Source organism: Sordaria macrospora, chromosome 5 (genome assembly GCF_033870435.1).
Source record: "Sordaria macrospora chromosome 5, complete sequence".
NCBI classification, from domain to species: domain Eukaryota; kingdom Fungi; phylum Ascomycota; class Sordariomycetes; order Sordariales; family Sordariaceae; genus Sordaria; species Sordaria macrospora.
The window spans coordinates 2814608-2832126 of record NC_089375.1 but is presented as its reverse complement, the minus strand read 5'-3'; the positions used below and the strand labels follow the sequence as shown (position 1 = coordinate 2832126).

Genomic DNA, 17519 nt, shown 5'->3' with positions numbered 1-17519 from the left:
CCTGGAAAGCGAACGGATTGAACGTGAAAGACTGGGACGCTTGAACCGCTACTGACTGCAGTGCACTCACTGTTACTGTCACTGCAATGTTCAGTTGAATCCCATGGGTCCAGCGAATGGAGTCCCCGCCGGTCGAGCCAAGCCAGCCACCGCCCACCGAGGTGCGGGTTCCCCACAGGCGTAGCAACCAGTTTCTGCCAGCCGCGACCGCCAAAAAATATTCTTTCGCGCAAGCTCCATCTTCAAGTCCCCACTAATAGGCGAAGCTGCAGACTGTGATTGACTGCAGCAGTGGCACATAGCGAAAGGCTTTTGGCTGGTAAACACCCTGAAGGCTCAATTTGTACTCGATATCTTCTTTTTTTTTTGAAGTTTTTGGCCTCGCAAGTTGCCGCTGTCCACCCCGACTGTGCATGCTTGCCTGCGGCCACTCTTCAGACAAAACATCCTCGCCATGGGATTTTAAGGATCTCGAATCCGTAACCACACACACCACCATTGCCCACCATGAATATTTCGCAGCCCGTGTCGTCCTCTCTGGACAGCGTCGAGTTCCAGTTCCTGACTGAGAACGAGATCCGCGCCATCTCGGTGCGCAAGATCGAGAATGAGAGCACCTTCGACACTCTGCTGAACCCCGTCCCTGGCGGTCTCTATGACCCTGCCTTGGGCTCTTGGGGCGACTCACTGTGAGACTCCCCCGTCCCTGTCAATTTGAAGGTTGGTGATATGAACAGTGGTGTTGACTGATGTGATTTTCTGTGAATAGCTGCACAACATGTAACCTTGGCCAGTCGCAATGTCCCGGCCATCCCGGTCATATCGAGCTCCCCGTGCCCGTCTACCACCCCGTCTTCATGGACCAAGCATACCGTCTGCTCCGCGCGCAATGTGTCTACTGCCATCGGTTCCGCCTGCCCCGGAGGGAAATCCACCGCTACTCCTGCATGCTCCGTCTGCTGCAGTGCGGTCTTCTCAAGGAGGCCCAGATGATCGACTCTTTCGGCGAAAGCGAGTTCGGTTCCACCATTCGCCAATTCCAGCTGGCCGACGTGCCCGACATGGAGGATGACGAGGCCGAAGAGGAGGGAAACAACCTGAACGATAGCACCATCCGCCAACGGGAAGCATACGTCCGCAATGTTCTTCGTGAGCACCGAACTAAAGTCACTATGCGCGACATTAACAAGGGCAAGCACGAAGGCGCCGCCGACATGCGCAGGGCTCTCGTCAAGGAGTTCCTGGCTGCCATCATCAAGGACAAGAAGTGCAGGACCTGCGACGGCATCTCTCCCGTCTACCGCAAGGATCGGTACACGAAGATTTTCGAGCGCGACCTCACACAGAAGGAGAAGGCCGCCATGGCCCAGGCTGGAAGGAAGCGTGCCGATGCGCTGGCCATGAAGGGCGGCAAGAAGAAGGATCACGATGATGACGAGGGAGTCGCCGATATCGAGTCGACAGCGAGCGAATCCGACAACAGCGAAGGTGAGGGCGAAGAGCTCGACGAGAACGGCGACGTTGTCATGACCGACGCGGGCAGCAAGTCCAAGACGAAGGAGAAAGCTGAGAAGAGGGCTCTTCCCCAGAGATACATCAGCTCTCTCGAGGTCAAGGAGAGGTTAAACTTCCTTTTCCAGAAAGAGCAGGAGATTATGGCCCTCCTGTTCAGCTCCAAGCCTCGTCCCAAGCACGCGAAGCCCATGACTGCCGACATGTTCTTCATCCAGACCCTCCTCGTCCCTCCCAACAAATTCAGACCCGAGGCTAGAATGGGCGACCAAGTAACGGAAGCCCAGCAAAACAGTCTCTACAAGCTGATCCTCAGAGGGTCGTCTATGGTCGCCCAGATCTCCCGCGAGGTTTCCGAGACCGCAAAGGGTAACGCCCCCGAAGACGGACGCCGAGCCAGGGATATCAACGCGCTCTACCAAGCGTGGACGCAGCTCCAAGATGCCGTCAACTCCTTGATCGATCGCGATAAGAACCCCGTCCAGGGTGCTGCTGGAAAGCGCAACGAGGACGGTATCAAACAGAAGCTAGAGAAGAAGGAGGGTCTCTTCCGTAAGAACATGATGGGCAAGCGTGTCAACTTTGCCGCCAGATCCGTCATCTCTCCCGATCCCAACATCGAGACCAGCGAAATCGGTGTTCCTCCGGTATTCGCCAGGAAGCTCACCTACCCCGAACCGGTAACGAGCCACAACTACAACGACCTCCGGAATGCAGTCATCAACGGTATGGAAAGGTGGCCCGGTGCCTCTGCGATCGAGATGGAGAACGGCCAAATCGTCAACTTGAGGAACAAGTCCGAAGATGAGCGCCATGCCCTTGCCAACCAGCTCTTGGCCCCTACCAACAACAACTTCAGCGGAGTTCGCAACAAGAAGGTCCACCGCCACCTCACGAATGGTGATGTCGTCCTCATGAACCGTCAGCCCACCCTTCACAAGCCCTCCATCATGGGTCACAGAGTCAGAGTGCTGCCGGGCGAGAAGACGATTCGTATGCACTACGCCAACTGCAACACCTACAACGCCGATTTCGATGGTGACGAGATGAACATGCATTTCCCCCAGAACGAGATTGCGCGTGCTGAGGCCCTTCAGCTCGCCGACACTGACCACCAGTACATCTCCGGCACTGCTGGCAAGCCTCTTCGTGGTCTTATTCAGGATCATTTGTCCGTTTCCGTTATTCTCTGTAACAAGGACACTTTCTTCGATCGCGCCAACTACCACCAACTCATCTACGCCGCTCTCCGGCCCGAGAGTGGTCACATTATGGGGGACAAGATTGAGCTTGTACCACCGGCGATCATCAAGCCGGTCCCCCGCTGGACGGGCAAGCAAGTCATTACCACAATCCTCAAGAACATCAAGCCACCAAACTGCGGCGACCTCTGGATGAACGGCTCTACACAAGTCAAGGCTCATCAGTGGGGTGACCACGCCCCAGAAGAAGGCCAGGTCACTTTCCGTGATGGCGAGTTTGTCACCGGTATTCTCGACAAGTCCCAGCTGGGTCCCAGCAGTGGTGGTTTCATTCACTCGATTCACGAAGTCTATGGCCCCTCAGCTGCCGGCAAGCTCCTCAGTTGCATGGGTCGTCTCCTCACCCGCTACCTGGCCATGGTTGCCTTCTCGTGCGGCATGGACGATCTAGTAATGACGCCCAAGGGAGAGGCAGACCGGAGGGAGAAGATCAAGGCCGCCGCCGACATCGGTCTCGAGGTTGCCGCCAAGTATGTGTCGCTTGAGGAGCAGAAGCCTACTCCTGAAGATCCCCTTCTTTTGCAACGCTTGGAGGAAGTCATGCGTAACGACAAGAAGCAAGAGAACTTGGATCTTTTGATGAACCAACGCTGCGCCCAACTCTCCAGCGAGATCACCAAGACATGTTTGCCTGCTGGTCTGCAAAAGAAGTTCCCCAAGAACCAAATGCAAAGTATGACAACATCAGGTGCTAAGGGTTCTCCTGTCAACGCCAACCTTATTTCCTGCAACTTGGGTCAGCAGGTTTTGGAAGGTAGACGTGTCCCCGTCATGGTTAGCGGCAAGACTCTTCCCAGTTTCAAGCCCTTTGATACCAATGCCAGAGCTGGTGGTTACATCGTCCAGCGTTTCTTGACTGGTATTCGTCCTCAAGAGTACTACTTCCATCACATGGCCGGTCGTGAGGGTCTTATTGACACAGCCGTCAAGACATCGCGTTCTGGTTACCTTCAGAGATGTTTGATCAAGGGTATGGAAGGCCTCAAGGTTTCTTATGACTCTTCGGTCAGAGACTCGGATGGTTCCATCATTCAGTTCCTGTTCGGTGAGGATGGTCTCGATATCTCCAAGCAAAAGTACTTGAACGATTTCGAGTTTATTCTCCGAAACATGACGTCTGAGCTGGCGCATCTCCACTACTCGGAAGAGGGCACTCAGGCTCTCTTTGAGCACAAGGACTCAATGATTAAGCAGATGAAGGCTGCCCTCAAGTCGAGGGGTACCCGTAACCCGCTCAATCCGATCCAGACGGATGTTGACCCTGCCTTGTACGCTTTTGCCACATCGGAGAACTTCTTTGAGAAGATGACCAAATACGTCAAGGAGAATAAGGATGGCTTGATCAAGGAGAAGAAGAGTGACTCTTCTGGCGTCGTTGTCCGCAAGACCGCCGAGAAGATCTTGGCAGCCAAGTACATCAGGTCGATGGTGGAGCCTGGTGAGGCTGTTGGTATCGTGGCCGGTCAGTCCGTCGGTGAGCCCTCTACACAGATGACACTGAACACCTTCCATTTGGCTGGTCACTCGGCCAAGAACGTCACACTGGGTATTCCCCGTCTTCGTGAAATTCTTATGACAGCTTCTTCCAAGATCTCGACTCCTGCCATGACGCTCTACCCCAATGAGGAGCTCTCAGATGCCGACTGCGAGCAGTTTGCCAAGTCCATCAGCATTCTTCCCCTGGCCGATGTTACCAAGGAGGTTACCGTCAGGGAGAAGATGGGCCGTGGCTTGGGCTACCCTCTTGCCAAGCTCTTCGAGATCAGGCTGCGCTTCTTCCCATCTGAGGAGTACTGCAAGACATATGCGATTGAGATCGCGGATGTTCTTGCGACTGTCGAAAGGAAGTTTGTGCCACTGCTTGGTCAGCTCACCAGGAAGGAGATCAAGAAGAAGTACAAGGAGAACTCTGCTGCCACTCCCGAGATTGGTGTCAAGGTTGGCACCGTCGAGATGGCGGCGCCCGACGGCGAGCGTGCTATCGGCGAGGACGGCGACGCAGAGGATGATGACGACGGTGATGACGACGCCACCAACGCCAAGCACAGGGCCAACAGGCACGAGGCAGTGTCCTATGGCCCCAACGACGACGATGATGATGCCATCCAGAAGTCTCTGCAGCGCGCGGACGACGATGAGGAGGAGGGCGAGGAGAGACTTGAGTTCGACGATGAGGGCTACGGTGGTAGCCCAGAGCCCGAGGACCGCAATGCCGATGGTGACATGTCCGTGTACAAGTCCCGTTCACGCGAGACCCGCATCAAGGACAAGAACGACTTCGTCGCCCGCTTCAAGTGCGATGAGCAGGGTGGCGAGTGGTGCGAGATGATCTTGGAGTTCGATCCCGCGACACCCAAGATTCTCATGCTCAATCTCGTCACCGAGGCCGTCAAGAAGGCGCTCATCCAGCAGATCCCCAGACTTGGAACTGCAACATCCGTCGTGGAGAACAATGAGCGTATGGTGCATACCGAGGGCTCCAACATCAAGGCCATGCAGCAGTATGCCGACTACATCAACCCCAACAAGATCATGACCAACGACATTGCCCAAATGCTCGAGATCTACGGTGTTGAGGCCGCTAGAAACAGCATTGTTCGTGAGTTGAGCGGTGTCTTCAAGGGTCACGGTATCGGTGTCGACCCCCGCCATCTGAACCTCATTGGTGACTTCATGACCAGGTAAAATTTCACTTCCCGACACAAACTCGACGAGAAACAGGTTACTGACCAGTACATCTACAGGAACGGTGGCTTCACTCCTTTCAACCGTATGGGTCTGACAGGCAACGTCTCCCCATTCACCAAGATGAGTTACGGTACGTTATCAACATTCCTTCCTAGCCATAGCTTGGACTTTATCACTGACATTCCACAACAGAAACCACCGTCGGTTTCCTCAAGGATGCCGTCCTCGACGGCGACTGGGACAGCCTCGATACCCCATCAGGCAGACTCGTCGTCGGCAAGCTGGGCGTCACCGGTACCGGCTCGTTCGACGTGCTCACCAAAGTGCCTACTGAGCATCACTCTCACAAGCTATAAGTTGTCTTCGAGAGTAGGTGTATCGTGTCATCCCATGTCGTGTCGTGTCGTGTCGTGTCGTGTCATGTCGTATCGCATGTTGTTAGTTTTATTTGATGATCCACCGGGTGGTGTACAAAAAGGGATGGATGGAAACATGGAGAAATGAAATATGCATCAATCACTCGAATTTGGTAGAATAGGTAGCCCACCCCTGCACCTGATTTGGCGGCGAAAATTGGGTTTTGGTGTTTTGTAATGTTTTTGCTTTATTATTGTTGGTTCAGAAAAGAAATTCTAGATTTTTGTCATACAGCAACTCAGATGGTAGCAAATCACAGTTGGTTGCAGAATGAGATTGGAGTCTTGAAAGATGGGTATTTGCTCCTTTCTCCCAACCTCTCCTACCTTAGGTCCCTCATACAATGGGAGCTAACAGGAGGTTTAGGATTCAAGAGGTAGCACGTCTAGGTGAGCCGTTTCCTTCTTGCAACATTATGACGGAGGCGATGGGAGAGAGAAAGAGAGAGAGCCTACATACTACTGTAGTTAGAAAAATGAGGACACTACGTTAAGTGTGCATGCTTGTCCACTCTATCCGAAGAGCGTGTTATTCAACACCGAAACCAACAACGACTATCTCGCACAGCCAGCCTCCTCCCGTTGGTCTTGATACCTCGCTTTTGGTCTATCTAGCCGATCATCTATTGACCTTATACACAGGAGCATAGCCTCTTCACAAACGGCTCGGGTCCTTTTGTTACGTACCTAGCTACGGTGCTCGTTCCAACCCGATTCGGTAAACCTCGTATTGTGATAGGCTGGCTGCCATGGACGTTCGGTGTACCGTGTGCCGTTTGCCGTGTGGTTAGCGAGTGGTTGGTTATCACATAGCAAATGGCAGTAGGCGGGCAGTTATGTTGATGGATGGATGGATGGACGTCTGCAACGCAACGGTGTTGTGTTGTTGCTACCTACCTACCTACCGTCTACGGTAGAGGTACGTATGTATGTACCGTATCGTATGTAGGCAGCCTAGGACAAAGACAATAAGTCAAGAGAGAGCGGAATAGCATGAAGATTGCGGTCATGGTCACAAGTCCAATCAATCACCATGAGATCCTTCTACCTCTCAAGATCCCTGAACATCCAACCGTCACATACATAAGGTAGCTTATGCATGGAAGCCTTCTAGAAAAACAAGAAACCGAACCGCAGCTGAATAGATTAAACCCCATATTAACCGCACCAAACTTTTTCCAACTCTGGTTGACGTTGTAGTAGTAGTGGTGGTAGTAGTAGTAACCTGGCTTGTAATGGGAGAGCGAGCATTTACGACGCTGTTTGTTTTTGGTCACCTGCGGTTTTGTTACAGACATACCTCTAGGCACGAATGTTCCTAAGAACTTTGGACATCACATCGCACCGCACTGCCTCCAAGCAACCGACCGGCATCGAGCACGATATGTTTACATTTCTGCCTGTCTGGTGCTGTACACCAACTCTATGCGATGATCAAGGTGCCTACGGTATGTCCGAGCCGGTTTGGTGTTGTGCGAGGAACGACGTACCTATCCTCTGACCGCGGGAGTTGTTGGAAACAGTGAGTGAAGCTTGACAACGATAGCTCACTCACACTTCTTCCAGGTTAGATGGTTACCACGTACTGCAAAGACAGATCCAGACTAGACCTTTTTCTTTTTCTTAGTGTTCTGCTGGGGGCACGGTGATGTCAGATGTTTGATGTATTGTCGACCAAAAGACTCCGCCAGGAAAAGAAAAGGAGCTGACCACGACACTCGTCATCCACCCCAGCAAGCCACTTCAGTTCAAAGTTCCAACAAGACAAGACACATGGAAGACACTCGTCCAGCTCTTGCTCGAAACAGCCTAACCGGAAATAGGCTTCCGCACACCTATCTACCTACCCACCTGCTACCTACCCGCTACTATCCACCGGCTGATGCCTGTCTGGCCCTTTTCATGCGCGGGACATGATAGCACTCGTCACTCTTCGGCGCTTATCATTAACCGCCGGTTAGCACCAGTGCAGTGCAGACGGGACCTTCAAAGTTCTAGATTCCCATATACCGGTTCCTGTCTTCCGAAAGGATTCAGTTCCCCGCCGGGCCCCGCGCTGTGCCGCCCAAGTCCTTGTCCTCCTTCCGCGTCAGTCAGTGGTTTGACTAGGGTGGGTGAGGTACGTGAGTGGCGATGGGTCTAGGTTTCTAGGAAGGCGCGATGTTCGATGCAGTTGGGAATGGGAGACGAGAACGGAGGAAGAGAGAGAAGTGTAGATTGGGGAGTTGGAGCCCTGCCTCTTGCATACCTCTAGGTGCTCGCATCCAGTGACCTTGTCATGGGAGGGTATACTAGTGAGGGTAGGCAGGTAAGGTAGGGACTTTTCCTGAGGCAAAGCCACTGCTGTCAGAACTTTATCAGACTCCTTCTTGCTCCTTCTCCAGGCCTGTAGTAGATTACGATTACTGATCGGAGTTGAAGAGGGTGGGATGTGAGTTGAAGCTGAAATACTACTCGTTGGTGCTGGCGTTAGAGTTCTGCTCGCATTTTGATGTGCCTTCGCAGGTATGGAGCATCAAGGATGGCATCGATGGAAATCGGTGCACACCTCTGTCTACCACAGATGAAAGGGAACGAACAAGGGAAGAGGAGAGAGGATCGGAAGTGGGGGCGGACTGTAAGTGAACGAAGATGAACCAAGCCAAGAAGAAGTACATAGTTCTAGCCTTGTTTCGACGCCTGTCCGAAGAGGACATGGAGTGCCTGGCAGGTCCTTCCGGTCTCTTTCCTATTTGTTCTCCGTCCCTCCTTCCGGTAAGTATAACCTCCGACTGCCAGTCCGGGGAAGGCATGACCCGAAGGTTTGAGTCGCGATTTTACAACGATTTGTTCCTTCACAGTGGCAATTTCTGGCGTAGATAACCAAAGGGACTTTCTTTGCCGGCTCTAGACAGCCAGAGTTCAGTTTGTGGATGTGTGGTGGTGTAGCGAAGGCAGAGAGAAACAAACGCAGTATCAACCCAAACTCATGGTCATGAAAAGATCGCATCTGGACTCTCAGACAACAGCCACGTGTCAACACACAATCGATGCCGTATTGCCTGCCTGCCAGATACATGTAAATGTTTGCCAACAATGAACGTTTCAGCCTCATCATCTATGCTGCAACACCCATATCAAGATGGTGCTGCATCCTTTGCCTCGCTTGAAGCGGATATATCCGTGCTTTTTTCCCAGTTAACAAGGCCAGGTCCTTTTGCTTGAGGCTTGTCACAGTGGTGGGATGCAAAGTATATGCCTACAGCGCACCATTGTAACCAGGAAAGCAGGGGGTATTTTGCCCTCATTGTGTGTATGTCAAGCGAGATGGGCTGCGAGGTCCCTTCGCTGGTACCTTCCGGAGAGCGACAAGTACCTCCACAAAAGGTAGAGGTAGGGTGCTGTACGAAAAGAAATCGACAGGACTCTGTAGCAATTCTTGATCACTTGGCCGTCAGCACGATGATACAGATTCGGAGTTTCCTGTTAATGGCTCGTCTATTTGAGGCACGTTTTTGGCCCAATCGAGGATTTGTGTCAGCAGGCCGGCCATCTCTTCTCTGTCTCCGTAGCACCGCTTTTCCCGGCTTGTCGGTGGTCAGCATCTGGTTGGCTGGAGACCCTTTGGGTCTCACGCACACCCAATTCCCTCGGTGTTTTGGTTCCTTAAATAAGGGACACCACTACAGCACTGCAGTAGCTTCTTGATGGCTGTATAACCACCTAAGAGAGCAGCGATGCTGAGCGACAGGAACTACCAATGTCACGTTAAATGGAATGGAAGGTATACTCGATGGTAGGCACCAATGCAGTCCGACGCACCCTCTTCTTAAACCGGGACGATCTGAGGTTGACTACTCGCAGATTCTCTTACCGCCCCTTTGTTCATCTTTTTGAAGTTTTATGTGTGCCGAAGCATGAACCAAAAGGAGTGATTTGGGTTGCTGAACACTCAAGTCAATAGGAAATATCACTGACCAGCATCTACCCCATCCCAAGTCCTAAGATCCAGCAATTCCGGCATGGATGGAGATACGGTCGGTATACGCTCCTTGTCACACAGCAGAACCACGAGCGCCCACCTACAGCGAGGTTGCCGTTCAAGAGGCCAGGTTAGCCCATATCATTCGCTGATATAGACCTTCTAGAAGCAGCGATGGAAGCTCTCACTGGGCTGATAAGACGGTGCCATAAAGGATGGGATGCAGATACCACCCACCGTACCAAGCACGGTGTACCTTTGGGTTGTTGCCCTACTATGATAGAGGGAATAAGTGCGTATTATACCCTCGTACGGCAGTACGCAGTAAGCACCTGGAGCTGATTGTTGGAAACGAAGTGAACATGCCCTGGAAGGGAGGGAGGTATCGTCATCATTTTGTGCTCGCCGCCCCGCATCCGCATCTTGACATCTCATTCAGTCAGTCAGTCAGTCGTCTTCTGTTTGTCCGCGTTAGTCATTTGCTTCCAGCCTAGATACATAGGATCCATCAGTAAGCTCATTACAGTCGAAATAGCGATAGCAAAGTTCCTTGTGATGGAAAACGGGGGAAGAAGAAGCGAGAAGACCAGGGCCATCCGCCGACGGAAGATGAGTGAGGAAAGGAAGGACAAATGGCGGAAGGACAAATGGTGGAAGCCCGATCCCTTTCCCTCGCTGGCTCGCTCGTGTGCGTCTGGCCGGACTGCCGGGTATGGTTGGTGGTAAGCCAAGGCTAAGGTAGCCAAGCCAAGAAAGAGAGGGCACACGGTGCCGCACAAATGCCGTGCAACCCCATGCGTTCATCACGGCGGCTGTTGGGCCAATCATAACGCTGCTGCGGCGAGTTTAAAAAGGGCTTTTTGTTTTGGTTCCAACTAAAAGCCCGCATCAGTAGCGTAGTTGGAAATAACCTCCCAGAAAAGGATCAGCAACAACCTAGAAACAGATGGAAAAATAAGTAGGAAAAACAACGAGGAGAGAATGATACCCTGAGATAACAACAACGGGAAATCAACTCTTGAGCTTTACCCATTTTTGGAGCACCTACTGACCTTTTACTATTACCTATCGGCAATTGAACATTCGGCCTCGTGGTTGGTGGATGATAGGCGAGTGGTACCCTCACATTGCTCACAACCTACTGCATAGTAAGTGAACCAATGGCGTTGGGGGCCAAAACTTGTGTGAGAAGACAAGGATGAGGCGAGTTGAGTGGGAGGCTTAGACTTGCGACGGCTAAGTGATTGGGACGAAGGAACTAAAGAGAAGAACATAAAGTAGCTGCCTAGCTGTTATTTTGACCGGCAATATCATGATACCACTGCATCATGGCGGTGTCACGGCCGCGTTTTTGGCCTTGTGCTTTCTCGTTCGACAGACAGCATCATCTATCATAAGGCTGAGTTCCGGACGGGAACGGTACACTACATTACCATCCCGGCTCGGGTGTCCGCAGACCGCAGAGCTGAAAAAAGAAGGTTGGCAGCTGTTTAATGGCAGGTTGGGTTGCGCATTGCGATTGCGAGTTCAGTTCGTGATGGGTGCAGTGGTGGTGCCAGATGCTGCGAGCGGTTTAGGAAGTTGCATTCGATCGTCGCAATGGTGTGTTGTATTTTTTGTGTAGAATGGTAGGTCAAAAGTTGGCTGAGTTGGGACTTATGGACTTTCTGTTGAGAGTCGAGCTCGAGTGGATGTATGGATTTGGCAAGACGATGGCGGAGTCCACCTGACCTCATGCCGTGGGGTGATTGGGCAACAAAAACTGGCTTGACTCATTTGTTGGTCGTCAAGTGGGAGGCGAGATGTGATATCCCTTCCCTATCTGCTGGCTGTTTTATAACAGCAGGATCGAATTTGACAAGAGGGAAAGAAGCGATGTCGTCTCGCCGGTTGTCGTCCGAGCTACAGTATCCACTTGGCTGCAAGGCACCTCATCCGCGGAGTGGAGAGATTTTGCCGAGCTGTGGAGGTTCCCGTCCCCGCCGCAGCCTCCGCGGCGCTTGCGCCGTGTGGGGACCGCCGGCGATCAACCGGCCAACCGGCCTCGTTTGCGGCGGGTGGGGCACAGACCAGGGCCGCTACAGGGCGGGAGGGCGGCCCAGTTGGCTTCTTCCACTTTGTGATTCTTCCACATTTCGTTACCTGTCACCAACAAAAGCCAACAATTATGCATCCAAACAAACCTCCCGTCGAGGCGGAGATGACTGAGGACAAGGTAAACCAACTGCATGCCCGCCTTTCTGCACAGCGATTAGGTACACTTTACAGTAAAATGGCGGTCCGACCCTTGCATCGTCTAATCACCACTGCTTCCGCCTTTCAGCGCCTCACTGGTGCGCTGCCGTGCGCTAACAGATGACTTACAGCAAGATACAGCAGCCCTTTGAGCATATGCGCCTTTTGACCACTGACATTGGATTCAATCAACACCCCGAATGATCATTCTGAGTCTTCCTCCATTCAACCTATTGCGTCACCCTCAAGACAATGGATGCCCTGAGGACGCCCTCGGAATTCCCGCACCTCCCGCCCCGTTGCCTGCCGGGCGTTCGTCATCCTCGCAATCGAGTCCTACCAAGCCCACCAAGGTCATCACAAGTCCTCCCTGTGCTGAATGCGACGATCCGACGACCCCGCAGTTGACTGGCTCCTAAACGCGAGTGAGCATTACCACCAATGACCTGCTCAGGTCGAATCAAAAAAGTCCGAATAATCAAATGTGACCTCGGCGGCCGCGTGGGCAGAAGTTACTCTGGAGCATGTGTGGTCCTTTTTCCACTCATCATGTTTTTGGCCCCCACCCCTGAGCACCTTCCAATCTTCGCACCAGCGACGAATCAAGAACTGTTGAACGCCCTTTGCAACGATGAAAGTCCAACACCCAAGAACCTAATATCGGTGATCGAGCGTTTTGTTGGTTGATAACAAGGTGCTGACGATAATACGAAGCCGGGCCCGATGCAAAGTCAGCGAAGAATCAGGTACGGAATACCTAGTCTCCCCATATTGCCCTGTTCCCTGTGTGCATGCTATCAAACTTACACAGGGTACTGCTGGCCATTATGGGCACTTTAGAGTTTACAACGTTACTTACATGCCTAGTGTATATCACATCAATCACGTTGGCCCCTCGGTGGGTCTGGTCGTCGGTCGGTCTGTTCCACCGGTCTCCCGCCCCGCGGCCCCCGGCCTCTGTATGTACACCGAACCATTCAGCGGCCTCTAAGCCACCCGAGTCCCTGGGAATGGTACCTCTAGTCTTGTGTACTACCACCGTAACCATGAGCATCGTCAACATCATCACTATCACAATCCCCTAGTCCCAGTCTAGGGCCTTTTCTCCTTGTCGTCAAACCAGTAAGGCAAGTCAAGGACCAACTTCATCTCATCTCATCGCGGGCCCGGTGCATTGTTCCCTGCTTGTGGCTCGGGATATTTCTCTTATCATCTTTAGCTCTTTACCCTTTACCAAACCCGACAGTTTATCCAGGTCTGAGTCTAGAGTTGGTGGGAAGAGAAGACTCGCACTGACTAGGAAGTAAGGTGCTTCTACACTTCGTTCGGACAGTTCCAAGCCACCCCCTTGAGCTAAGTAGCTCTTACATACCTTCTAGGTTGGTTTATCAGCAATCAGTCCCCCAAGCTACGATCACGAACAAGAAGACGAGTTCCTTGAAGCTCTTGGTATTGTAAGCAGCGACAAAGAAGCAAAACACCACAGAGCCTCAACACGTTGTTCGTTAGACACTAACGGGGAGCAAAAAAAAGCCATTCGGCACCGAGAATCTCAAATAAGGCAAAATCAAGGCGTTGAAGAAGAAAAGAAAATCCACGGCAGATTGTAAGTAGTTCTCTTAAGTCTTAACACCCTCTGAGCAAAGTGGAGTGAGTGTATCTTCACTCTTTCAGTGACATCCCATAAGATAACTAAGCGTACCGAGCGGCTTACTCTCCCACCTCTTACCTAATGCCCCGCTAAAGAAAGAGATGATTTTTTACCACCACGCTGCCCTGCAGGGCAAAGGTAGTGCCTTAAGCCACCCCAAAAACGTCGAAACACCGGCAAAAATAACCCATAAGATATTCCGTGGCTGAGCGTTCACTGCAGGGCGTCATTCATTAAGGTTTCTTTCTTCCCACCATGTCGGTACCGACGGGGATAGATCCGCGTGCCTACCTAGTCAAGATTGGATTGTGCCATAGTAGACTAGTGGCTGTATTTGAAATCAGAATTCTCTAGCAAAAGAAATAATACCGACTAGGTCTAGACAACACGTGTTTTACACGGAGACAGGGCAGTCACGTTGCTCCAGGTTGCTCCAGGTTGCCCAGTGGCAGTGATAGTGTCTTAAACCTTCATTCCCAGGTCCGAAAGTGGGGGAAGAGAAGTGCGAGCTTGCCCTGACGAGTTGGGATTCAAAACAACCTGTGACGAACTGATACATAATTCGCAATGGAATATGATGAGACTGATGAGCAATCAAACATCGGAACCTAGCAACCTTTCGGTGTTCTGTCATATCGTCGGTCATATGTAAGCCAAACGATACCTACCCCTCCTTCCTGATCTAACCTAACTTACCCTTCCTGACCTTCCTTACATAGGTACATATCACGCCGAACCGGCCTTTTGGATCTTAACGGCGTGCTGCTTCACTTTACTTCACTTTACTTTGCTTTGCTTGCTTGCTTGTTAGGCGCTTGTTGTTGGCGCGCAAACTTTCTTTTTCTCTTTCCTTTTTTCTTGTTTCATCTTGTTATTTTCAGAGATTTCGTGATTGAAGGGAAGGTAAGGAGCAGCAGGTCTTGGCAGGCTTTGGGCACAGTTCGTGTAACTGTTGAATCACAATGAGGTCTGATAATGTGTGTATGTATTTCTGTCTATTCGTTTCCTTAATGCGCAGCATTTGTCATGAGTAAGATATGTGCAGAAGTAAACAAGAGGAGTAGTGTGTGCCGTTGTTCGTTCAGACATGATAGAAGGTGAAGTAAAGTAAGCAGAGAAATTTGGTGGTACCGGCGAAAGAACAGAGGTAAATAGACAGAAAGAGAAAGCTGAGCTATGCTAACGAATGACGAGAAGAGAAAGATAACTTTGTAACAAGAAACCGAACGCTAAATGTAAACTTGCATGCGAAAGATGGGAAAAAAAACAAAAAAACAATGATAAACAAAATCAAGAACTCTGCCGCCCGCGCGCTGTAACCCGTGTATTGTTTCTATGCCCGACCGACCAACTAACCAACCGACCGCCCTGAACAAGTGAAAACCAAACCAAAAAACCGTCCGTCCATTCATGGCTGATGGACCTCTCTTTATGAATCGTTGCATGATAAACAAGAAGAAGAAAAACAGAAACGATCAAAACAGATACAAAAAACCTTTCCCCGCTAATGGCGAACAGAACAGAGAGAAAGTAGCACAATATTCGTACAAGCGAGCGAAGAGTATGTGTCGCGCTCTCCCTAAAATTCCTCCTTTTGGTATCTCCAGCACAGCAACCTAGACATGGAAGGAAAAAGGAAGCGAAACATAAAAAGAAAAATCTTCAATCATCTTTTGATACACACATAATGGAACTTGGGGTAAGGGCAAGGTAAATCACCTCCCCCAAGAATGGGCCTGGTGGCCACCATCAGCCCTCATAGAAGGCGGCAGCGATGAGAGAATGCCGCTGCGGCCTAGGGAAGGGATGGCCATAGGCGGGAGGCCACCCATGTTGTTGGCGGATGACGAAAGGCCGGGATAGTGCTGACTCATGGGGCCTGAGGAAGAAGGTCGTGCGAAGCTATCGTAGGTTTCTGGTCGGAGATCCATAGTGCCGATGTCGAAGCGCTTGGAGCAACCATCTTCCATGTGTCTATTGCGGAAGAACGTTGTAAGTATAGAGAAATAAAAGGATTGAGATGGTCTGAGGAGAGGGAAGAGGGCTTACCTTCGCAGAGTATCCTTCCTAGCAAACAGACGGCTGCAGTAATCGCACTTGTGGCTACGCTCCTTCAAGTGCACGCTCTGATGATGTCTCTGGAGATCGGTTTTGCGAACAAACTTCTTGGTGCAACCAGCTTCCTGGCAGGGGAAGGGATAGTCTCGGTTCGGCGCGTGCGTTTCCAGATGCGCCTTGTAGTTGTAGCTTCGGCTGAATAGTTTCCCACACCCCTTGACCTCACACTGAAAGTTAGCTTCCTCCTTGGTCGTCAGGCGTCGTTGTTGCCTCTTGGGACGGGGCACTCGGTAGGATCGTTGTCCGTTTTGGAGGAAAGCTGATGTTTGCGCGGCTCCGGGGCCCGGATAGAACTCGGGCTCGAGAGGCTGGTAGGATGATCCTCCATCTGAGAGATAACCTGTGGTGTTGTGTGTGTAGGCGCCGCCGTCTGAAGGGTATGATGTGTTCATCGAACGAGGCGAGGGGTAATGAGAGACTTCCATGCTTGACCCATATTCTGTCTCCATCTTAACCCGCGGTGTTAGTTGACCACCCATCGATGTGTTTGAATGGTAGGAAAGTGACGTCCTCGATGCAGGTGGAATCGGAGATCGGGATGACGGGCCGGAAGGCGGCGGCGTAGAGGTTGAAAGAGCATGCCCGTCGTGGTGAGAGTGGTAAACATCGTGGCTGTATAGATAACCCGCATATGGCCCGTACTCTGCGGCGAGGATGCTAGGCATACCGGTGGCGGAGGAGGCAGGAAGGATGACGGTGCTGTTCCAGTCGGGTTGACCCATTGATTCAAGCGGCGGTAGTGATGACCCCGGGTCCATAGACGAAGTCACGGAGCAGGACTGGTCACCATATATGGACGAGATCTTGTATTGCTGTTCCACTTGGGCGGGCGAGGGATAATCAACTGAAGACCTTTCGGAAGGGCAGTAGCTGTGCGAGGGGGTTGAGGGCGACCTGGTCAGAGATGGTGGAGTGAAAGCCATGGTTGAGGATCTTTTTAGTTGATGGGGGTGGGAGGATGTTGGCTGATGTTCGATTATATACGAATTCGTAAGACTGAAGATGGACACGATGACACACGATGGACGTTTTTGTTGTTGGGGAGCGAAAACTAGGGGGGAAGGTGCCGAGTAAGATGTGCCGGGGGTCCGATTGGGTTGTTAGACGCAGTCAAGGGGGGCTTTGCCTTATGAAAGGATGGGGTGCGAGCCAGATATAGGGATGGGCGGATGGTAGCCGGTTGGCACGGATCTTGTATTGGGAGTTGGGCCAAGTATTTGGTATACTACTGGTAAGGAGTGGTGATCCTAAGATGTGAGGCAGGCTGTGGAAGCACAGAACAACGGGTGTGGATGACAAGGCAGACAACCAGGGTGTCTTATACACGTCTGTAATAGGACCATCTTTTCTGCCTGGCTAAGAATGGAGTAAGCGCTGCTATACAGAGAGCTTCCCCATAGAAACTGGGGGCTAGATGCGCATCATGGGGATGCAGATGACTGGGCAAGGGGCCGACATACCTACTACCTTGGACTTGACTACACACACAGTACGAAGGATGAGAAGAAGAGACATGGGCAGCATGTAGCAAGGCAAGTGGAACCTCAACCTCGTTCTCACTAGAGAGTAGAGACATGGGGTTTGCGGTGGTGTGGCTGCGCATGGGGTAGGTAAGGCTAGCAAAGAGAGAGAGTGTGTGTGATTGAAGTTCCTAGAAGAGGAAAAAGAACATGACA

The 17519-nt window shown here is 51.7% G+C and overlaps 2 protein-coding genes across 2 annotated transcripts; one reads left to right on the top strand and one right to left on the bottom strand.

The window, feature by feature from the left end:
• The first annotated feature begins 376 nt into the window (after positions 1-376).
• SMAC4_02360 (uncharacterized protein) lies at positions 377-6328 on the top strand. The gene is made up of 4 exons (XM_003350641.2): positions 377-689; positions 770-5455; positions 5519-5592; positions 5655-6328. Exons 1-4 carry the CDS (start codon positions 508-510, stop codon positions 5816-5818), a joined length of 5106 nt encoding a protein of 1701 aa, XP_003350689.1. The 5' UTR covers positions 377-507; the 3' UTR covers positions 5819-6328.
• A 7938-nt stretch (positions 6329-14266) lies between these two features.
• SMAC4_02359 (uncharacterized protein) lies at positions 14267-17128 on the bottom strand. The gene is made up of 2 exons (XM_003350640.2): positions 15775-17128; positions 14267-15699 (listed from the first exon to the last, which is right to left on the bottom strand). The coding sequence occupies exons 1-2, from the start codon at positions 16764-16766 to the stop codon at positions 15441-15443; spliced, it is 1251 nt and encodes a 416-aa protein (XP_003350688.1). The 5' UTR covers positions 16767-17128; the 3' UTR covers positions 14267-15440.
• Positions 17129-17519: the final 391 nt, after the last annotated feature.